The sequence below is a fragment of the Taudactylus pleione genome, unplaced genomic scaffold (genome assembly GCF_031769625.1).
Source record: "Taudactylus pleione unplaced genomic scaffold, aTauple2 ptg000281l, whole genome shotgun sequence".
Taxonomy (NCBI): domain Eukaryota; kingdom Metazoa; phylum Chordata; class Amphibia; order Anura; family Myobatrachidae; genus Taudactylus; species Taudactylus pleione.
In genome coordinates, this window is record NW_028284683.1 from 614,265 (window position 1) to 638,636 (window position 24,372).

Sequence of the window (24,372 nt, forward strand, 5' to 3'; positions counted from 1 at the left end):
CCCGGGCTGGCGCGCTCAGCATTATGGGACAGACATCATGACGTCAGTCCCATTACCCACTGCAGGAGCCGGACGAAGCCCGGCTCTTGCAGTGGGTGCTGCAGCAGTCAGTGAGAGTCTATATGACTCTCATTGGCTGCTGTTTAACACACGCATCGCCGCCAGCGCTGGCGGCGATGCGTGTGTTATGCACAGCCTGAGCCCGCCTCCTAGCACTATTGGGCAAGCGCTCAGGGGGAGGGAACGGGCTTAGGCGTGCAGCACAGGACCGGCGCTGGAAGCATAGTGCCGGTCCTGTGTAAAGGTGTAGCGCTGACCGCACTCATTGCGGTCGGCGCTACACTGGCTAACTAGGACGGGCTGGTACCGTGGTCCAACGGCGCCCAGGGCACGCACCCCGCTCGCCCTGCCCTAGTTACGCCACTGCATACATATATATATATATATATATACACACACACACACAAACACATATATACATACACGGATTCTGTATGATTTACCGCCGGCCGCAAATCCCGGCAGCAGCCCGACACAGGTGGAAATCCCGAACGTCGGAAGGTAAGTATAACCTAACCTATTCTACCCCCTAACTCTAACCCTCCCTTAGGGGTGCCTATCCCTGACCTCCCCCCCAAGTGCCTAACCCTAATCCCCCCTCTAAGTGCCTAAACCTAACCCCCCCCTTCCCCGCTGCCTAAACCTAAGTCCCCCCCGGGGGTGCCTAACCCTAACCCTCCCTCCCCCTAGCCTAACCTCCCCCCAGGGGTGCCTAACCCTAATCTCCCCTTTCCTTAGCCTAACCCTAACCCACCTTCCCCTAGCCTAACCGTAACCTCCCGCGGGGTGGTGCCTAACCCTAAGTTCCCCCCGGGAGCCCTAAACCTAACCCTCCCCCCCCCCCGTCCAAGCCCGGCTTCGCTTCTATCGGGATGCCAGGCGCCACTCACCCGGCATAGGTAAAATGACAGGCGTGGAGATTTCGACGCCTGTCATTTAACCCTTGCCGGGATTTAGCTGTCGGGAAGCCGGCGGTCGGAATTGCACCCGCCGGCTTCCCGGCTGTTTCCCACATGCACACACTGTAAAGTACATTGCGAGCTAAGCACTAGAGCAGAAGTCCCCAAACGTGGTCCCCAAGGCTTCCCAACAGGTCAAGTTTTAGAGATATCCATGGTTGAGCACAGGTGACTTCATTAGTACCTCAGTCAATTTGATTTAACCACCTGTGCTCAACCATGGATATCACCAAAACCTGACCTGTTAGGGAGCCTTGAGGACCACACCCCCATAGGATTTAAGAGTGAGGGCGGGGGGGCGCCACCGGACCCGGGCCCCTCCAGCGGCCCGTGCCCAGGTAATTAGTACCTATTTCCCCCTCTCGGTACCCCTGCACATACCCTACCCCCATCACAGACTACATACAGCACATGGCGGACACTAGCACCAAGCACATAGGAAGTTAAAATCTCATTGGGGCACCTGGGGGAAGCTGTTCATTACTTCCCATCAATAAATGTGTTAATGGCCCCATATACTGTATGTCAGTGGTTCTCAAACTCTGTCCTCAGGACACCACACAGGTCACGTTTTCCAGGTCACCCAGCAGGTGCACAGGTGTATTCATTACCCTCTGACACATTTTAAAAGATCCAGAGGTGGAGCTAATTATTTAATTCGTGATTCTGTGAGGAGACCTTGCAAACATGCGCTGTTCGGGGTCCTGAGGACCGAGTTTGAGAACCCGTGCTGTATGTGATAGAGCAGTGGCTTTCAAACTTGGTCCTCGGGACCCCACACAGGTCAGGCTTTGCAGGTCACCCAGCAGGAGCACAGGTGTACTCATTACTCACTGACACATTTTAAATGTTCTACAGGTGGAAATAATTATTTCACTTGTGATTCTGTGAGAATACCTGGAAAACATGCACTGTCTGGAGTCCTGAGGACCAAGTTGGAGAATCTATGTTTTAGAGACCCCAACGCCTTATATCATATATATATATATATATATATATATATATATATATATAAATATATGTGCCCTCCCAGCTATAAAACTCTCTCTGCACATTATAAAAGGGAGTCACTTCTCACTCAGAGTAGGGATGGATATCAATGGTCGATGTTTGCTGACCATCGATGTTTTTCTTGCGATGGTAGTGTTTTTACCATTCGTTGGCAGTGCTTCGATGTGTGCCGCCATAGAATGGTAATGATCAGGTGGTGATCCGATGGTTGTCCTTTTATTAATAATAAACAATGCTGAGAGCTGCACCGTCCCTGGCTGGAGCTCTCTGCCTCAGACATCTTGATCATTGGAGGCCGTCTCTGCCTCAGAGACCTGACCTGTCCCTACACAGTAATTGCACCAGGCCCCGCCCCAATCCCACCCCCGATCCCGCCTCCTGACAGCCACACTACAGTGATATTGCGCATGCGCAAACAGGGCACTTACCATGGGAATCAGTCAGGAAGCCTACGGTCGAAATGCCGACCGCTGGCTTCCCGGCGGTCAAATCCCGGCAGAGTACTAATGACAGGCATCGAAATCCCGACGCCTGTCATTATACTTATGCCGGGATCCCAAGGGTTAGGGGCTCCTGGGGGGGTCTCAGGGTTAGGCACCCACCGGAAGGGTTAGGCCCCAGGGGAAGGGGGGTGTTAGGGTTAGGTACCCCCCCCCGGGAGACTTAGGTTAAGGCTGTGGGGACAGGGGGCTTAGGCACTTAGGGGGGGTTAAGGTTAGGCACCAGGGGGGCAGGTTAGGGTTTTAGTTACACCTGTCAGGATTTTCACTGCTGTCGATCTGCCGGCGTCGGGATTTGATTCATACTGATTCCCTTACCATCACATCGAAAGTTTCAACGATGGAAGCCCAGCCATCGTTTGATGGTGGGCTTCCGATGTCCGACCCTACCAAAGAGCGTGGCACATGGTTGGATAAGAACTAAGGAATGAGTGACACAAATCACAGCCAATCAGGTGCCTCCATCTATGGTCTTCAATATGGTGCTGTGTTAGGAACATGATGGGTTTTCTCCGGGATTTCAAGGAATTTTCAATAGTGAATCAATGTTTAATTTTTGTTGGTTACTGGCCCTTTAAGTAAAAGCCTGACCTATTATAGAGCAATGCAACCATGGCAAGCAAATGACCAAACTAACTACCAGCGCCAATCTATGCTTAGCCCGTTTAGCTGGAGAAATGCGCTTTGTTACACATGTTCTGCTGGCGGAGTGTAGACCAAGATTTATAGGTGCAAAGTCTTTAACTGTCGCTCTAATCGGTGCAGAATCAAGGGGTCACCATTACTCATGTCTATCTTTAATTCACAAGTGGGCAACATATCTTCCGCCTGATGTTGTGGAACCACAAATCCCAGCATTGCACAGGCCAACTAAGCTTGTTTTAATGAGTCATGAAAGATCTAGATCAGTATCTAGAGTGACAGTGTCCTGGGAGGGGGAGTCTCAGCAGGAAGAGTGTGGGGCTCATTCATGGAGAGGGGGGATATCACAGCGTTACTGCCAGTAACCACTGGGTTTGCATGGGAAGACTGTAGTTTGAAAGCCACCCCCCCTCGTCTATTGTCATTCCGTCCTCACCCCCCCCCCCCATACTGCCCCAGGGACACTTTTAATGGGTTGATTTACAATTCATGTCCCCACAGGAACCTCTGTCTGCCCATTAACCTGCGAGTCTCTGTATCCTCACTAACGAGGGAGTTAGCTGCTCATTAATACTACCCCCTACGGTTGCACTGAAGCAGCGACATCATGCAGGATCATTAGACTGTAGGAGCGCTGGATGCTTATTAGTGACCATAACACTTAGTCAACTTACAGAAACATCTCTAATCCCCCCCCCCCACCCCTCCGTAACCATAAACTTATCTGTATATTGTAATTATCATGTGTTTGCAGGTTCCACCGTCCAATATGTCCCAACTGTGTGCAATGGGCGAGAAGTGGTGGACTCTACAACCTCCTCCCTGTGACGTGCCCAGTGGAGAGCGGGTGGGATGCGATGGCGATGCTGAGAGGCACGGAACGCCAGAGGCGGTGCCTGGAGAGGTTGCACCGTGACCACATTATCTGCCCAAATCCATCAGGAATGGACCCAAATCCCAAACAAAACAAACACCTCAGTTTTTATTTTCTGGCACAAAATCAGCTGCGGTGTCACCTAAACCGCGGATGATGGGTGTTATCCCCACCCAGGGGAGAAAGACGCTTCACACTGAGAGGTGCGCACAATGAAAGGATCGACGGCCCGAGCTGGATTGTGGATGAGACCTGCAGAGGGCACAGCGCAGATACAATGATTGTAGGATTACTGGACATGTACAGCAGAATGCGGTGTGGACTAGAACAGGTGGAGGCCGCTTCGGTGTCGCCAGTCGCTGACTATTGCAGCAGCCACACTGCTATAACCGATGCAATTTCTATAGACAAATGTAACAGTCTTCTTCCCTTATTTGCACTATAATCAGCTGGGACACAATGTGATGCCTGATGGGGATTTCACTGAAATGTTTGAACCAATATATTGTGGGTAATAGAAATAAGACTTTTTTCTGTCACGCCAAAAGGCGCAGTATTTAGCAGCGCGGAAACAGCGTCATCTGTACGAACAAGTTCTATTTGTAAGCACTTTCGATTTCTATGGTTAATGCTGTTAATATTAGTATTATGTAAATAAAATATGTTTGTAGTTTGAGTGGTCATTGCCTAAAACTACTTTACCGCCAAGGGGTCACATCAATTAGACGCAAAGGATGCAAGTTGCCACGGCGCTAAAATGCCCACACCAGCTCCACATCCCGCACCCAACGCTGCCCGTTCTCAGCCCAAACTCAGTCACAGCATTACCGGGCTGCCGGCAGTTTTCAGCTAATTCAGGTGCCGCGCTACCGCACACCCGCGAATGTATTGCGGCTAATTGGATTGACCCCTTCACCCAGATCTTTATATTAACACCTAAAGTAAGTTTTGAGTAACGCTGAGAAGTAGCGATCACTGCGGCCCTATAACCGCGCATAGGCCACTCCAGCGGGAGCTACGTATCTGCACAGCGCGCCTGACATTTATACTCCAGCGGGAGCTACGTCTCTGCGCAGTGCGCCTGTCATTTATACTCCAGCGGGAGCTACGTCTCTGCGCAGCGTGCCTGTCATTTATACGCCAGCGGGATCTACGTCTCTGCGCAGCGCGCCTGTCATTTACACTCCAGCGGGAGCTACGTCTCTGCGCAGTGCGTCTGTCATTTATACTCCAGCGGGAGCTACATACCTGCGCAGTGCGTCTGGTATCTATACTCCAGCGGGAGCTACGTCTCTGCGCAGTGCGCCTGTCATTAATATTCCTGCGGGAGCGACGTCTTTGCGCAGCACGCCTGTCATATATACTCCAGCGGGAGCTACGTATCCGCGCAGTGCGCCTGTCATTTATACTCCAGCGGGAGCTACGTATCTGCGCAGCGCGTCTGTCATTTATACTCCAGCGGGAGCTATGTATCTGCGCAGCGCGCCTGTCATTTATACGCCAGCGGGATCTACGTCTCTGCGCAGCGCGTCTGTCATTTATACTCCAGCGGGAGCTATGTATCTGCGCAGCGCGCCTGTCATTTATACTCCAGCGGGAGCTATGTCTCTGCGCAGCGCCCGTCATTTATACTCCAGCGGGAGCTACGTCTCTGCGCAGTGCGTCTGTCATTTATACTCCAGCGGGAGCTACGTCTCTGCGCAGTGCGTCTGTCATCTATATTCCAGCGGGAGCTACGTCTCTGCGCAGTGCGTCTGTCATTTATACTCCAGCGGGAGCTACATACCTGCGCAGTGAGTCTGTCATTTATACTCCAGCGGGAGCTACGTCTCTGCGCAGCGCGTCTGTCATCTATACTCCAGCGGGAGCTACGTCTCTGCGCAGCGCGCCTGTCATTTATACTCCAGCGGGAGCTACGTCTCTGCGCAGTGCGTCTGTCATTTATACTCCGGCGGGAGCTACGTCTCTGCGCAGCGCGTGTCATTTATACTCCAGCGGGAGCTACGTCTCTGCGCAGCGCGCCTGTCAATTATACTCCAGCGGGAGCTACGTCTCTGCGCAGTGCGACCGTCATTTATACTCCAGCGGGAGCTACGTCTCTGCGCAGCGTGCCCGTCATTTATACTCCAGCGGGAGCTACGTCTCTGCGCAGCGTGCCCGTCATTTATTCTGCGCAGCGTGCCCGTCATTTATACTCCAGCGGGAGCTACGTCTCTGCGGAGCGCGCCTGTCATTTATACTCCAGCGGGAGCTACATATCCGCGCAGTGCGTCTGTCATTTATACTCCAGCGGAGGCTATCTGCGCAGTGCGCCTGTCATTTATACTCCGGCATGACAGCAGATTATAACCGCGCTGTGAGCGGGCGCCAGGCTGAGACACCAATGCAAAAAGGAGACATTGTCTTTTGTATACAAACAGGAGCATATTAGCATTTCACATTTTATAGCCACCCCAAAAGCCAGCACTGCCACCCCTATATATTACACAGCCCTGCCATCCCCCATATATTAGAGCCCAGCGATGCCACCCCCATATATTGCAGAGCCCAGCCGTCACCCCCCCATATATTACACAGCCCAGCCCTGCCATCCCCCATATAGAGCCCAGCGATGCCACCCCCCATATATTGCAGAGCCTAGCCCTGCCATCCCCCATATATTAGAGCCCAGCCCTGTCACCCCCCCCCCATATATTGCAGAGCCCAGCCCTGTCACCCCCCCATATATTACACAGCCCAGCCCTGCCATCCCCCATATATTAGAGCCCAGCGATGCCACCCCCCATATATTGCAGAGCCTAGCCCTGCCATCCCCCATATATTACACAGCCCAGCCCTGCCACACCCCCTATATTAGAGCCCAGCCCTGTCACTCCCCCATATATTGCAGAGCCCAGCCCTGTCACCCGCCCCCCCATATATTGCAGAGCCCAGCCCTGTCACCCCCCCATATATTACACAGCCCAGCCCTGCCACCCCCCCCATATATTGCAGAGCCGAGCCCTGTCACCCCCCATATATTACACAGCCCAGCCCTGCCACCCCCCATATATTAGAGGCCAGCCGTCACCCCCCATATATTGCAGAGCCCAGCCCTGTCACCCTCCATATATTACACAGCCCAGCCCTGCCACCCCCCATATATTACACAGCACAGCCCAGCCCTGCCACCCCCCATATATTGCCCAGCCCGGTCACCCCCCCCATATATTACACAGCCCAGCCCGGTCACCCCCCCCATATATTACACAGCCCAGCCCGGTCACCCCCCCATATATTACACAGCCCAGCCCGGTCACCCCCCCATATATTACACAGCCCAGCCCGGTCACCCCCCCATATATTACACAGCCCAGCCCTGCCATCCCCTACATAGAGCCCAGCGATGCCACCCCCCATATATTGCAGAGCCTAGCCCTGCCATCCCCCATATATTAGAGCCCAGCCCTGTCACCCCCCCCCCCCCATATATTGCAGAGCCCAGCCCGGTCACCCACCCCATATATTACACAGCCCAGCCCGGTCACCCCCCCCATATATTACACAGCCCAGCCCGGTCACCCCCCCATATATTACACAGCCCAGCCCGGTCACCCCCCCCATATATTACACAGCCCAGCCCGGTCACCCCCCCCATATATTACACAGCCCAGCCCGGTCACCCCCCCCCCCCATATATTACACAGCCCAGCCCGGTCACCCCCCCCCCCCCATATATTACACAGCCCAGCCCGGTCACCCCCCCCCCCCATATATTACACAGCCCAGCCCGGTCACCCCCCCCCCCCATATATTACACAGCCCAGCCCGGTCACCCCCCCCCCCCCATATATTACACAGCCCAGCCCGGTCACCCCCCCCCATATATTACACAGCCCAGCCCAGTCACCCCCCCCATATATTACACAGCCCAGCCCTGCCACCCCCGCAGGGCCACTTCTCGCGGCCTACAGATAAAGAAATCATCCTCTATACTTTTTGTATAGCGCCAGCATATGTCATAGCAGTGTACAATGTAACGAGGCTGGAGGCAGCATAACTACAGAGAATGACAATGTGCAGTGTACAATATAATGAGGCAGCATAACTACACAGAATGACAATGTGCAGTGTACAATGTAATGAGGCTCGAGGCCGCATTACTACACCGAATGACTATGTACAATGTGCAGTGTACAATGTAACGAGGCTGGAGGCAGCATAACTACACAGAATGACTATATGCAGTGTACAATGTAATGAGGCAGCATTACTACACAGAATGACAATGTGCAGTGTACAATGTAATGAGGCTGGAGGCAGCATAACTACAGAGAATGACAATGTGCAGTGTACAATGTAATGAGGCAGCATAACTACAGAGAATGACAATGTGCAGTGTACAATGTAACGAGGCTGGAGGCAGCATTACTACACAGAATGACAATGTGCAGTGTACAATGTAACGAGGCTGGAGGCAGCATAACTACACAGAATGACTATATGCAGTGTACAATGTAATGAGGCAGCATAACTACAGAGAATGACAATGTGCAGTGTACAATGTAATGAGGCAGCATAACTACAGAGAATGACAATGTGCAGTGTACAATGTAATGAGGCTGGAGGCAGCATAACTACAGAGAATGACAATGTGCAGTGTACAATGTAACGAGGCTGGAGGCAGCATAACTACAGAGAATGACAATGTGCAGTGTACAATGTAATGAGGCAGCATAACTACAGAGAATGACAATGTGCAGTGTACAATGTAATGAGGCAGCATAACTACACAGAATGACTATGTGCAGTGTACAATGTAATGAGGCTCGAGGCCGCATTACTACACCGAATGACTATGTACAATGTGCAGTGTACAATGTAATGAGGCAGCATAACTACACAGAATGACTATGTGCAGTGTACAATGTAACGAGGCTGGAGGCAGCATTACTACACAGAATGACTATGTACAATGGCGTGTTCCGTATAATTACACAGGATAAGTTGTAGGAACACTAACACACGATTCCAGCGAGTAAGTCCTCAGTGATTGCATTTATCTGGCTTTGAGAATAGTGACAGCAAATTCCTTAATGAACAAAATTTGACAAATTAATCTAATATGCCCACCGTGCCCCCCTCCCCGCTACCCTCATCTCTTATTCGTCCCATTATCTCATCTAGCCAACTACATAACCGCTTGTCTTGCTTATGTAACCACAATGCTCACCCCTCCCCCATGTGTCTCACCTGCCGCATCTAGGGTACCCAATGTATACTCTGCTGCATCTAGAGCCCCCATATCTTTCCTGTCCCCATGTATACTGTCCCCCCCCCCCATGTGCCGCATCTGGAGCCCCATGTGTCTCACCCGCCCCCCACGTATACTGTCTGCTGCATGTAGAACTCCATGTGTCTCACCTGCCTCCATGTATGCCACAGATTTTTTTATTTTATTTTTATTTTTTTATTTACCACTACCCCCATTTTGGGGTATTAGGGCTACACCATGCTGGGTATTTACCATAAAAGGGGATCATACACACATACATACAGGGTTCTGGGCTTGTACTCAGTAATGAGAGTATGGACCTGACGTGGGGCATCTGATACTCACATGGATCTGTCCCTGATCACACAGCCCTGATCTATCATTATGCTCTAAATCAGGCTTAGGCAACAACTAGCTCTACACCTGCAGGAGAACTACAAGTCCCACACACCCAGGCAGCCTTTATCTAATGTAACATTGCTGGGGAACAGCAATACATTTAATGTACAATATATACACTCAAGATTACTATTAAACAGTCTGTGGAAATAAAAATCCCAGCATCCCAGTCGCAGACACTGCAGTTACTAGACATTGACGTCGCGCACTAGATACAGATACAAATAAATGAAACGACCGGACTTTATTCTGGTACAGAAGTTCTATACAATACATATGGGAACATTGAGCAGCTTCAGGGAGGAGGCTGGTGGGGGAATTGGAGGCTTCAGGATCCTTCGCTAAGCGGCAGCCTCCTTTTCAGCGGAATTATGTACAAAGCATTTTTGGCCTCTTTTAATCTCCACCATCGCCCAAGTCTGCAGGAGAGAGAGCGGGAGACTGAGCACAGCGCACAGAGAGCGGGGAGACTGAGCACAGCGCACAGAGAGCGGGAGACTGAGCACAGCGCACAGAGAGCGGGAGACTGAGCACAGCGCACAGAGAGCGGGAGACTGAGCACAGCGCACAGAGAGCGGGAGACTGAGCACAGCGCACAGAGAGCGGGAGACTGAGCACAGCGCACAGAGAGCGGGAGACTGAGCACAGCGCACAGAGAGCGGGAGACTGAGCACAGCGCACAGAGAGCGGGAGACTGAGCACAGCGCACAGAGAGCGGGAGACTGAGCACAGCGCACAGAGAGCGGAGACTGAGCACAGCGCACAGAGAGCGGGAGACTGAGCACAGCGCACAGAGAGCGGGAGACTGAGCACAGCGCACAGAGAGCGGGAGACTGAGCACAGCGCACAGAGAGCGGGAGACTGAGCACAGCGCACAGAGAGCGGGAGACTGAGCACAGCGCACAGAGAGCGGGAGACTGAGCACAGCGCACAGAGAGCGGGAGACTGAGCACAGCGCACAGAGAGCGGGAGACTGAGCACAGCGCACAGAGAGCGGGAGACTGAGCACAGCACAGAACCTCGGCGAGAGGGTTCTCACAGATCAGAGCAGTCATCGTCCCGCACTCACCTGTGTTCCTGCCCAACCCCAACGACCAGGAAATCCGCTGAGCTGGAAAACTGCAAACTGTTCACAAACCCGACCTGTAGGCGACCAAGAGTCAGATTATTCTCCTGTAACGCAACCAAAGACTGAGATCCTCATTCACATGGACACCTAACGTTCCTGGGTATGCAGCATATAAATTCATTTAGAACCATCTCGTGCTGGACTAACAGTTTCAGCCCACAGAATGGCGGCTCCGCTGTGTGGAAGCCATAGGCGCACTCCGTGAGTCTGGACCATGGCGATAGCAATGTACACAGGAGCAACGCTTCAGATGAGGGAGAGATCTGCAGCACTCACCAGGGGGGTGGAGAAGAGCGGGTGCAGGCCACGGAAACCCTCCCCACACTGCCAGAGACGCACACAGCCGTCATGGGAGCCTGGAACACACAATCACACCATGAAGGACACATATACCTCACATCAACAGGCAACATGTACCACTCACCATGAGCACCCGCGTGAGTGAACGCAGGCCCAGGACGTGGGCACTAAACGTTACGTAAAGCAGAATAATCACATACCCGAGGCCACCACATCACTGTTCAGGGCAGCAGCCACCGCCGACACCCAATATGGCTGCTCAAGGCCGACTTCTCCATGGTTTCCATGAGAACATTTTACTCGTGCCAGGGGCTTCTTCTTCGACACGTTCCACAGCGCGAGTGACCTGAGAAAGACAAGGGAGGACTCCAGTGACCTCATCTACGGTCGGCCATTTTATACAGCGAGCCACGGCCTCCATCCACGTCACCCGGCCGTTCCGCATTAGCCAAACACAATTCTATGGATAACTTGTAGTTTAAAACAAATTGGACCCAATCTTGCGGTATATGAGACCCCAATACTATAACCAGACCCAATACTGCGATGTATGAGACCCCAATACAATAACCAGACCCCAATACTGCGATGTATGAGACCCCAATACAATAACCTGACCCCCAATACTGCGATGTATGAGACCCCAATACAATAACCAGACCCAATACTGCGATGTATGAGACCCAATACAATAACCAGACCCCCCAATACTGCGATGTATGAGACCCCAATACAATAACCAGACCCCCAATACTGCGATGTATGAGACCCCAATGCAATAACCAGACCCCCAATACTGCGATGTATGAGACCCCAATACAATAACCCAGACCCCCAATACTGCGATGTATGAGACCCCAATACAGTAACCTGACCCCCAATACTGCGATGTATGAGACCCCAATACAGTAAACCTGACCCAATACTGCGGTGTATGAGACCCCAATACAATAACCAACCCAATACTGCTGTGTATGAGACCCCAATACAATAACCTGACCCCCAATACTGCGATGTACGAGACCCCAATACAATAACCAGACCCAATACTGCGATGTACGAGACCCAACCTGATAAACTTGCCCAATACAACCGGGTGTTTATTTTTGTTTGTTCCCCCCCCTCTCCGTGCGGCTGTAATCCAATCACCCGATGCTGCGGTCTGTATGTGCTTACCATCGGACATTGGGAAGGGTTGTGCCCCTCTGATCTGTAAGTTTATCCCACCCACACTATAACAACTGCCCCTTACCAAAAATGTAATGCACAGCCCTGCATCCTTACAAGGCGACATGGAGAAGAATAGTGAATAGCAGGAGTCTAAGGCAACAGAAATAAGACAACATGCGCCCAAACCTCGTGCATGGATGGTGACAGGTTACAGAGTGGGTACAGCTGGGAGACTCACCCATCGTCCGCTCCGGAGACCATGTGTTCTTCGTTAATGAGCCTTATACAATCTATAGATCCTCTGGCAAACAGGAAACAAGAACAGATTCAGTGACACCGACAAACTTCGTCATGTTACCGACATTTATAGGCACACTGTAATAAGGAGACCAAAAACATATACCGTACAAGGACATCACTGCACACGTGTAATACAGTCACCCTCCACCTGGGGTCACTATAGATACCGTTCAGCTAAACCAGGACTGACCATACATACACGCCGGCATGATGCTATAGATCATAACATTACACAACATGATTATATATGAAGACGCCTCTAAAACATACCCTTATGTCAGGTGAGCAGTAATGTAGTCACATGACAAGAGCGTTCCGTGCTGGGACATCTGGCGGTACAACACCAGCCTCCACGTAGCACATCATACAAGCAGCTACTGTTCTAACAAATCATTTACCGGCTACAGTAACATAAAACGTGTATTAGAAGTCACCTTGTGACCTCCAATATCCTTTTACTGTAGCGGGAACATTATTCCCATTACATTGCTGCCCGTGCTCATATAACGCTAGGCAGCGCCATCAGTCACCATGTAACCTTACACTTGTCTACGCCAGCTCTATATCTAACGTCCCGTGACGGGTGACGCAGGTTTGCGTAGGTGTAAAGGCGCTGTACTGATAGTATACACGTGGTATCACAGCCACACAAGGAGGATGCGCTCAGACTGTGGGAACGTCAGAAGTAGTTTTACCCTAAATAATAGTGTTCTATGCTAGTAACAGGACGGCTTCTGCCATTGTCGGGGAGATGAGACTTGGCACTATGTGCAGGACTAAAGCCTCGGGTAGTCTTGCCATCCCAAACTATAAACTTTATGATGCGGGCTCCCACCATGCTCATTTGGAGAATGGGTGCGGGACCCCTTGGTAGCACACCAGCGGATATTCTGGTCTCCCCTTCCTCTTACAGGTTTTACTGACAGCTACTAAACCTACTGCTATCGCCCCAACATTCTGCCAGGCCTGATCCTCGGGCGTTTTGTTTGGTCACCTGGGTGGTGCAGGCACTGATCCAGATCAGTAGTTCTGGCTTAATGGCGCCTTCGCCGAGCTGTCCATTGTAGATTACCGGCTGCACTAGAGATGCTGCCTCTAGCCTCCATTACTACGCTCCCCAGTCTCTACAAGGCAGCTCTCCCTGGCCCAAGTATGGCACATATGCCAGCGCGCCTTTGGCATATGATATGGGAAGGACCTGAGGTGTCTGGGACGTTGTCAGTTACGGCTCCTATTATCTCACCTCTGTATCTCTGGATTTATCCTTTTGGTATTATGGAGAAATATTTGCTCACACTCTCTGTACCTACATTATAATAGCTAGGATCTGGCCGGCATCAGAACCTCCACGTCAGCATAAATGAGCGACGCTTGGAAATGACACCGCTGACCACGAGAGGTGGTAGAAATGCCATCCACAAATACCGTAAGGTTGGGCTGGTGCCATCCTGGCTTCGTCCTTCCCTGGGATGCAGGCTTAACTTTACACGGCTGCGGGCATCAATGCCCCCCGACAAATGCTGCGCCACACCGTTACACAATAGGTCTAATATTCTATTGCTGTGTACTTGGCTTATGTCCTACGGTTACAATCTGACATTGTGACTTTACCCGTAACTGGCTTACTATGGCCCATGCATTAGTATGTGGTCCTGATTCAGGTTGGTTTGCAAGGCTGCGTTCGCCCGCACCCGCTTGCTGCAAAGATATGCTAATGAATGCAATCGCACGCCAACCACAGCTCTATACCAAGACGCCCACCACTGTATAAAGCCGCCCACTTCCCATTACACTCGTCCGCAAGTCAGCGAAAACATCGAAACCATTCGCACAGTTGTGGGTGACCTGACCCTACCGCGCAAACTGCTAAACTTCCTGTCGCCATCTAGACCTCTGCCAGCGAATGCAATCGCAGGGGCTTAATTATGCACGGGATGCCATCAGGAAACCGGCTGTCTTAATCCCGGCGAGGGTTAAATGACAGGCGTGTTACAGGGGGAGATTAGGTTTAGGCACTTGGGGGGGGGCAAGGGGAGCAGGTCAGGGTTAGGCTCCCCTAAGGAGGGTTAGAGTTAGGGGGGTTAGGTTAGTTTTTACTTACCTACGGACGATCGGGATTTCCAGCGCTGTCGGGATCTCTGCTTCTGTCGGCCTGCCGCGGCCGGGATTCGAACTGCCGGCCAGAGGGACGAAGGCATTTCATTCCCATTCATTATGCACGCCTCTGTAATGGCGTTTAAACGCCTAGGTACGCATTGCGTTTCTCTGACCACTCTCAAACGGTCACTTCCTGTCACTGTGTGAAGACTCTGGCCCTGATTCAGAGCCGGACGCTGTGACAGTGCGCTCGCTCTGAATCAGGGCCGTCCTTCTTGATTTTGAGCGCGGCCTCCTGGCCGCTCGTATAGCTGTGGGTGGTCTAGAGATGACCACCCACAGCTATAGCGAGCGGCCAGGAAGATGGTCGCGATGGTCAAGACAATCACGACCTTCGGGTTTGCGACGAGACCCGTGTGGTAGGGTCTCGTTGCCGCAAGCCCTAGAGTGCCTTCGGCTCAAACAGAGCCGAAATCTCTCCCACTGACATCACTAGTGATGTCAGTGGGGCCGGCCCCAGACGGTAGGCGTTCACATGGGAACGCCTCCGTCTGGGCAGCCAAGCCCCCGGCCCGCCCACCAAAGGGGGCGTGCTGTCACTCAACATCAACAGCACGCCCCCTTTGGTACGAGACCAGGAGCAACGGTTTGCCCGTCGCTATCCGGGTCTCGCGCATGCGCACGACAGAGCTGGCTCCGTCGAGCGCACGCGCACTGGGCCAACATCGACCCGCTTGCGAGCGAGTCTGAATCAGGCCCTCTGCGTGCTCACTGTGATCGCTTTCTGATTGCAGCGCCCGGTTTGCGCCCTGCATCTTAAACACAGGATGCAAACATCGGCTGGCTGCGTCCAACCTGAATCAAGCCCGGTGCTCTTTCATACAGATTTTGTGCCGCTTTTATTTCTGATCTAAAATAAATAAATAAATAAATGCTCGGCTGCTTTGTTCGGGGCTAATCTCCCAATGTATGGTTTGCAGGAAATTTCCAATAAATACCCCTAGATTTAAAAACATAGGAAGGAGCTCCCTCTAGTGGCTGCCTCTGGGCATTACGCAAAAGTGGACAAAAATAAAAATACAATTGAACCTTTATTTGCCGTAACTGCCTTTAAAAACAGACTGTGCAATCTCACCTGCCAAACACGATTTATATGAACCAGATTTATATGCAGAAACCCCCCCCCCTCCCCATATGTCCTTCCTGCATCACCGATACTCACTGATGTCCACTGAACACCAGCTGCGTTTCTTCCGCTATCTTCCATACCCTGACGGTTCCGTCTCTGCCCCCCGACGTGACGCATCGCTCTCGGCTGAGACTGTCCAGTCCCGTGATACAATCCTGATGGCCAAATCTGAAGAGAGGAAAGATCTAAATAATAAGTTTCCAACCAACCCATATTCATCTTCATGAGGGGTCCGGGAGGGCTCTGGTTACATTATAACAAAAGAAAACCCACCAATAAACAGCGCACTTTATCATTTCAGATAAAACTACTGGAGCGGCCGTAATTAAACCCAATGAAGTGGAGCCCCCCAGAGCTGTAACCTGACGCTCGTTACTACTCACAACGTCTCTATGTAGGAATTCTCCGCAACATTCCAGACCTTGACGGAGCGGTCGTGGGAGGCGCTGAACAGCTGGTAAGTCCCTTTCTGGAAGGACAATCCCTGGGGAGGTAGAAGGTTGGACACAGGATCAGCAGCTAATAAGGACCTGGGACTAGGATAGAGGATGACAGAAATGGACCTACAGACACGGCATCTCGGTGCCCCTGGAACTTATGAAGATGCTGACAGGTCTCGGCGTTCCAGATAAAGATCAGTTTGTTCCGATCTCCTGAGGCCTGGATGGGGGACAAGGACAGGTTTATCCCATCAGCCCTGACAGAACACCGCTTACATCGTATAAACCCCTCGGGACCTCACCAGGTATTTCCCGTCGGAGGACACCGCCATACACAAGACATGCGCTGTGTGACCCACGTGTCTGTCCTCACAGCCCTTCCGGCCCCCTGGGATCTTCTGCACTTTCTTTCCGTCAGACGTGGACCCTGGAGGACAGAGGGAGGTCTAGAGATGAGACGTTCTTTCACCACTTCTACCCAGTCTAAACATACTAGGAACGTGCGACACGATGACGGCAAATACGTCCATGGTCTTACTCCCTACAAACTGCACTAATCACGGATATATATCGTGTTATCAGGGCACATTCCAAGCATGGTCCATATCTCACATTTGATAATGGAGCAGTCTTTGGATCCGGAGAACACGTGTTTGTCGTCTGGTGAGATGACTAGGCAGGTGACCGGTCCTTGGTGCCCACGCAAGAGGAGGGTTTCTGAGGGCTCCGGAGGCAGCAACTGAAAAAAATAAGTGCAAGTCAACAACAAAATAAGAGATAAAAATAGACTTTACTTAAAACTACATTCATCATCATCTAGCTAGGTGCATGCGATGGTCCTCAGTATCACCAACCCTAGCCGGCTCTACAACTGTCTCCTTTCTCCAAAAGCCGTGATATGAATTGTGCCATATTGGTGTAACCACACTATGCACCACAATTCATCTCTGCCTACAATTTTGCATTTATAACACTAGAGACAAAGCAGAACGGAAGACCACAAGATAAAAGGCCACCTCGCGCACAAGAGCTGACACTTTATTTGAGCTTATAGAGGAGGGATCCCCGATATAACAGAGGTAAGAATAGGATGTTAGGGAGAGCACAGGAGAAGGGTCAATTATAAGAGAGTCACCTCCTTGGCCAATGGACGCTTGAGTTTTCCTCGTTGTTCCAGCTGCAAAGAGAGAAAGTCAGATTAGCAATTCGCCAAGTAATATGGATTAGCCGTCACCATCTACCTCCCTCCGCCATGACACTTACCACATTCTCCTGTAATCTGGCGCCAATGACGTCCTCACTCTCGTCCTCTAACTTCTCCTCCTCTGAGGGGAACAAATTATTCAGACGTATTACAAACGCAAAGCAATATGCGCAATATCACAGCCGCCACCCGCCAATCCTCACCGTGTGCCTGTAACTGCTGCAGATACTCCTTTGCCAATCTCAGCTTCTTCTCCTGAGCTGTCTCCTCCAGGTCCTCCTCCACCTCTGCCGGCTTCTTGCGGGTTGGGGCACTATGTGGGGGAACGAGCGATGAGGAGATGGAACGAGCAGGAAAGTGACAGCAAGTAAAGAAAGAGACTCACGTTTCAGTGTCCGAGTCGCTCTCAATCTCCTCCCTGAGGTTCACATTATTCCGCTTTCTCTTCTTCTTCTGGGCCTCTGCGTCATTAGTCTGAAATTATTGAACGGGAACATTTAGGGGGTCACACACACACACAAAAGGGGAGGACAGAGTCCCAGCAAGGGGGGGGGGGGGTCACACACACACACGCGGTGGAGACAGAGTCCCAGCAAGGCGGGGGTCACACACACAAAATGGGGACAGAGTCCCAGCAAGAGGGTCACACACAGTGAGGACAGTCCCAGCAAGGGGGGGGGGGGTCACACACACAGGGAGGACAGAGTCCCAGCAAGGGGGGGGGGGGGGGCACACACACAGTGAGGACAGAGTCCCAGCAAGGGGGGGGGTCACACACACAGTGAGGACAGAGTCCCAGCAAAGGGGGGGGGGGGGGTCACACACACAGTAAGGACAGAGTCCCAGCAAAGGTGGGGGGGGGGGTCACACACACAGTGAGGACAGAGTCCCAGCAAAGGGGGGGAGGGGGGTCACGCACACAGTGAGGACAGTCCCAGCAAGGGGGGGGGTCACGCACACAGTGAGGACAGAGTCCCAGCAAAGGGGGGGGGGGGGTCACGCACACAGTGAGGACAGAGTCCCAGCAAGGAGGGGTCACACACACAGTGAGGACAGAGTCCCAGCAAGGGGGTGGGGGGGGGGGGGGTCACACACACAGTGAGGACAGATCCCCAGCAAGGGGGGGGGGGTCACACGCACAGTGAGGACAGAGTCCCAGCAAGGGGTGGGGGTCACGCACACAGTGAGGACAGAGTCCCAGCAAAGGGGGGGGGGGGGGGGTCACGCACACAGTGAGGACAGAGTCCCAGCAAAGGGGGGGGGGGGTCACGCACACAGTGAGGACAGAGTCCCAGCAAAGGGGGGGGGGGGTCACACACACAAAATGGGGACAGTCACAACAAGGGGGGTCACACACACAAGGTGGGGACAGAGTCCCAGCTAGAGGGTCACACACACAAGGTGGGGGACAGAGTCCCAGCAAGGGGGTCACACACACACGCACACGGTGTGGACAGAGTCCCAGCTAGAGGGTCACACACACACACAAGGTGGGGACAGAGTCCCAGCAAGGGGGTCACACACACAAGGGGGTCCACCTCACGTGCAAATGCAGAAGGTGGTGTCAGACACCTCCTTGCTGCATTTGAGATCCAAGCACTGCGACCGTCGTCGTGGTCTGGGATCACTGTTGTGACCAATGGTTGCTTTTTTGCCCAGGGAGTTGAAGCCTTCCGCAGCCTGACAGTTGCCTGGTCATGCAAGAGGCCATGGGATCTGCGCCCGCCAATGCAGACCCTGGCCTCGTCCCTCGCAGAAAATGGAGGAGACACCTCCGATTCCGTAAACGGCACCCAGGCACACCCCCGCTTCGCCCGCCAAACGCCACAGCATGTCAATCATGCTGCGGTTTGCAGGGTCTGCAAGCAGCAGGGTCTGCAAGCAAGATCGCAGGACACGGTCTGAACATGAGCAGCACGGGTCCTGCGCAGAACTTTCAAGATCGGGGATGTGCGTTCCTTGGATGAACGTACACCTCTGAAACAGGCCCATGAGTCCCAGCTAGGGGGTCACATTACCAGTAACACAAGGGCGAAGGAGAGGACAATTAAAAGGTGAAACAGTCAGTATAGTGATTGGATGTTGGTGCACATGGACATAACGTAGGTGGGACCAGGAGCGGGTAAGGACTGCGCTTACTATGCACACGTATGCAACATCTACTTAACATTTTGGAATGTTGTGATGGTAGAGGGTTGGAAGATCTACAGTGTCTAGACAGTCAGTCAATATGTCAACACCAAATGGTTGGGAGGCAATAGGTTGACAGGGCCAAATAGTCAGCGCACAAATGATTTTCAGCAAAAAGTTTTTAGGGCTAGGATGAGGGTTAGGGGCTAGGATGAGGGTTAGGTACTTGGCAGAGAGTTAGGATGAGGGTTAGGCTGCGGAAGGAGACGGTTAGGATAAGTCTCTAGGGGGAAAATAAGGATTAAAAAGAAAAGATAAAAAAGTGTCGATCTTTTCTGTCGACCATTTGACCTCGCCAACTTTTTGGCTGTATCTAAATACTGTAGATCTTTCAGTTCACCCCCGTTGTAATTACCTTTAACCAAACATGGGGCGCTCCAGAGCCCATTATGGAAGCATGAGGTCAGCTTTGCCCTCGGTTTACAGAACCATTACACAAACCAAAATAGTTACCCCGAAACCACCTATACATCCGTTACCTCCTGCTGCATTGTATAGCGGTGTGGGGTGTCTGGTGCTATGGCAATGTCACACATTTAATTGTGCACCCAGTACACAGCAGCCCAGGAGCTCAGCATCTATACTCCCCTTATGATCGTGCATTGCAGGCTGAGGAAATGTCATCAGTTATATAGATTCTCCCATATCTCACACCTCACACCTGGGGGGCAGCTGGTGTAACCCTAATACAGTAACAGCAGGGGCGCCTACCTGTACACCTCCCCCCCTCCCTCTCTACATCAGCCCCTGTACACCCCCCCCTCCCTCCCTCCCTCTCTACATCAGCCCCTGTACACCCCCCCCTCCCTTTCTACATCAGCCCCTGTACACCCCCCCTCCCTCCATCAGCCCCTGTACACCCCCCTTCCCTCCATCAGCCCCTGTACATCCCCCCCCTCCCTCCCTCCCTACATCAGCCCCTGTACACCCCCCCTCCCTCCATCAGCCCCTGTACACCCCCCCTCCCTCCATCAGCCCCTGTACATCCCCCCCCTCCCTCCCTCTCTACATCAGCCCCTGTACACCCCCCCCTCCCTTTCTACATCAGCCCCTGTACACCCCCCCTCCCTCCATCAGCCCCTGTACACCCCCCCCTCCCTCCATCAGCCCCTGTACACCCCCCCCTCCCTCCATCAGCCCCTGTACACCCCCCCCCTCCCTCCATCAGCCCCTGTACACCCCCCCCTCCCTCCATCAGCCCCTGTACACCCCCCCCTCCCTCCATCAGCCCCTGTACACCCCCCCCCTCCCTCCATCAGCCCCTGTACATCCCCCCCCTCCCTCCCTCTCTACATCAGCCCCTGTACACCCCCCCTCTATATAAGCCCCTGTACACCGCCCCCCCTCTATATAAGCCCCTGTACACACACACACACACCCCTCTATATCAGCCCCCGTACACCGCCCCCCCTCTATATCAGCCCCCGTACACCGCCCCCCCTCTATATCAGCCCCTGTACACCCCCCCCTCTATATCAGCCCCTGTACATACATATACATACACGCACATATCAGATGACAGTAAGCTGGATGTACGTGACCCATAAGGGCTATCTGGCCACATAAGAACCAGAAGCCCAGCTACCCTGTACTATGTCAGACATGCTGGGACATGTGGTCCTACACTAGGAGAGCCACAGCCAGATCGGACCCCTCCTTGCTCCCGGGTACAGATCTCCTGCGCCCAACCCCGGGGGTACTGACCTCCCCCCGCCGCCTCCTTCCGGTCCCGGCCTCCGGTCGCTTCTTAATGAACAGCGCGGACATCGTCTCCCGGCACCGGACTCACGTGCGGCCTCAGCACTACTTCCGGTTACGCCCACTGCGCCCACATTGGTTTGGAGTGATAAAAGCACGCCCCGGGCGCTCCTACTGGCTGCGGTACACGTGCTCCGTTCTGGAGCTGCTATTGGTGTCTGATCTCGCACTAAAACCGCCCACTGGTGACGTCAAGACGTAACTAACTCCTTCACACCCTCTGAGGCTGAGCAGCTGCTGGGGACCTATAGTGGTGGTGTTATTATTATTATTATTATTATTATTATTATTATTATTATTATTATTATTATTATTATCACTATTATTATTATTATTATCACTATTATTATTATTATTATTATTATTATTACTATCATTATTATTATTATTATTATTATCACTATTATTATTATTATTATTATTATTATTATTATTATTATCACTATTATTATTATTATTACTATCATTATTATTATTATTATTATTATTATTATTATTATTATCATCACTATTATTATTATCACTATTATTATTATCACTATTATTATTATTACTATCATCACTATTATTATTATCACTATTATTATTATCACTATTATTATTAATAATTATTATTAATTATTATCATCATCACTATTATTATTATCGCTATCATTATTATTGCTATTATTATTATTACTATCATTATTATTATTAATAATTATTATTAATTATTATCATCATCACTATTATTATTATCGCTATCATTATTATTGCTATTATTAATATTATCACTATCATTATTATTATTATCATCACTATCATTATTATAATCACTATTATTATTACTATTAGTATTATCACTATTATTACTATCATTATTATGACTATTATTATTAAATATTATTATTATCACATACCTCCCAACATGACCCTCTCCAGGAGGGACACAATACTCTGGTCCTGGACTTCCCTGGTAATGTATGATTGGTGGAGGCTCCAGAGGTGGGGCTGCAGTACAGTCCAAAATTCAAATAGGGGAGTCACACCAACTGCCAGTGAGTCCCAGCCAGTGATGTCTGGCAGTGTGTGAAATGACAGTTGGTGTGGTTCCCCTATTTGAATTTTGAACTGCGCTGCAGCCCCGCCTCTTACCAGGGAAGTCCAGGACCAGAGCATGGTGTCCCTCCTGGAGAGGGTCATGTTGGGAGGTATGTTATCATCGCTATTATTATTATTAGTAGTAGTAGTATTATTATTACTATTAGTATTATCACAATTGTTATTATTATTACTATCATTATTATTATTATTACTATTATTAATTATTATTATCACTATTATTATCACTATCATTATTATTGCTATTATTAATATTATCACTATCATTATTATTATTATCATCACTATCATTATCATAATCACTATTATTATTACTATTATTATCATCACCATCATAATTTTATTATTATTATCATCATCATCATCATTGATATCATCATTTTATTACCACTATTATTATTATCATTATTATTATTATTACATTCATTATCATTATTTTATTATTATTATTATTATTATTATTATCATTTTCATAATTTTATCATTATCATCATCATCATCAATAATAATGATGATGATGCTAATAATAATAATACAATGATGATAATAATAATATCATCATTGATATCATTATCAGAATTTTATTATCACTATTATTATCATCACTATTATTATTATTATCATTATTATTATTATCATCATCATCATCACTATTATTAGTATTATCACTATAATTATTATTGTTATTATCACTATTATTAGTATCACTATCATTATTTTTATAATCACTATTATTATTATTATTATCATCATCATCATCATTGATATCATTATCATCATTTTATTATCACTATTATTATTATCATTTTATCATCAATATCATCATCAATAATAATAATGATGATGCTAATAATAATAATACAATGATGATAATATCATAATTGATATCATTATTGTCATTTTATTATCACTATTATTATCACTATTATTATCATCATTATTATTAGTATTATTCTTAGTATCATCATTATTATTAGTACTATTATTAGTATCATCATCATCAGTATTATTATGATGATGCTTTGAGGGGGTGTGGCCTAATAATTCAATGTTCCCATCCTCGCCCCCATCAGCAACCTCCTGCAGCATCGCTGCACTTGCCCAGATGCTGATAATACTGGTGACAGTTACACTAGCGGACAGAAAGCAGTGGGATGGCGTGATGCGTATGCGTGAAGACGTATAGTTACATTAATATTCTGTCAGCAAAATCTTCGCATCCCGAGTGCACAGAAATAGTGCAGTGTACAACGCCCTGTGTGTGACATTGGCTCCGCAGCACTGTGCATAAATACATTTATTTATCTACTTACCTACTCTCCCGGGACTGTCGGGAGCCTCCCGAAAATTGGGTGCTGCTCCCGGCACCCCGCAAGCAAGAGTAGACAAGGGTCCCTGAAAAATAACCTGGGTCAAGTGACCCGGCAATCCAACCCAGGCAGCTACCAGGGTTGGACCCAGGATGGACCTGGGTAATGGTGCAGTGTAAACGGTGCAACCCGGGTTATCTGACCTGGGTCATGCCTAAAATTAGCTGATTGGTGGTTGTGGAGCATTCACCTCCCACTTTTTATGACCTCACAGGTTTTACAGGGCAGACCCAGGTTCAATGTGAATGGGGCTGACCTGGGAGTAACCCAGATCGAAGGTGCAGTGTAAATGGGGTCTGACCTGGGTCTGACCTGGGTTGGAACCATGTCCAAAAACCCAGGTCGGACCTGGGATTTTGGTGGAAAAGAGGTATAAAAGAGTCCCTGAAAAATAACCCGGGTCAAGTGACCCAGCAATCCAACCC

The 24,372-nt window shown here is 50.2% G+C and overlaps 2 protein-coding genes across 3 annotated transcripts in view; one reads left to right on the forward strand and one right to left on the reverse strand.

Annotated features, from left to right (window-relative positions):
- The window catches only part of GRM2 (glutamate metabotropic receptor 2), a 69,626-nt gene extending 64,980 nt beyond the window's left edge, over window positions 1-4,646 (forward strand). For both annotated transcript variants that reach the window (XM_088482062.1, XM_088482063.1), the window contains exon 6: window positions 3,927-4,646. In XM_088482062.1, coding sequence (XP_088338188.1) covers window positions 3,927-4,000 — 74 coding nt within the window. In that variant the 3' untranslated portion in view covers window positions 4,001-4,646. The remainder of the gene's footprint in view (window positions 1-3,926) is intronic.
- A 5,266-nt stretch (window positions 4,647-9,912) lies between these two features.
- On the reverse strand, window positions 9,913-21,571 carry RRP9 (ribosomal RNA processing 9, U3 small nucleolar RNA binding protein). The gene is made up of 15 exons (XM_088482030.1): window positions 21,423-21,571; window positions 17,914-18,002; window positions 17,732-17,841; window positions 17,588-17,649; window positions 17,460-17,501; window positions 16,937-17,063; window positions 16,627-16,751; window positions 16,452-16,544; window positions 16,268-16,368; window positions 15,918-16,052; window positions 12,537-12,599; window positions 11,329-11,474; window positions 11,105-11,184; window positions 10,769-10,842; window positions 9,913-10,118 (listed from the first exon to the last, which is right to left on the reverse strand). The coding sequence occupies exons 1-15, from the start codon at window positions 21,483-21,485 to the stop codon at window positions 10,028-10,030; spliced, it is 1,401 nt and encodes a 466-aa protein (XP_088338156.1). The 5' UTR covers window positions 21,486-21,571; the 3' UTR covers window positions 9,913-10,027.
- Window positions 21,572-24,372: the final 2,801 nt, after the last annotated feature.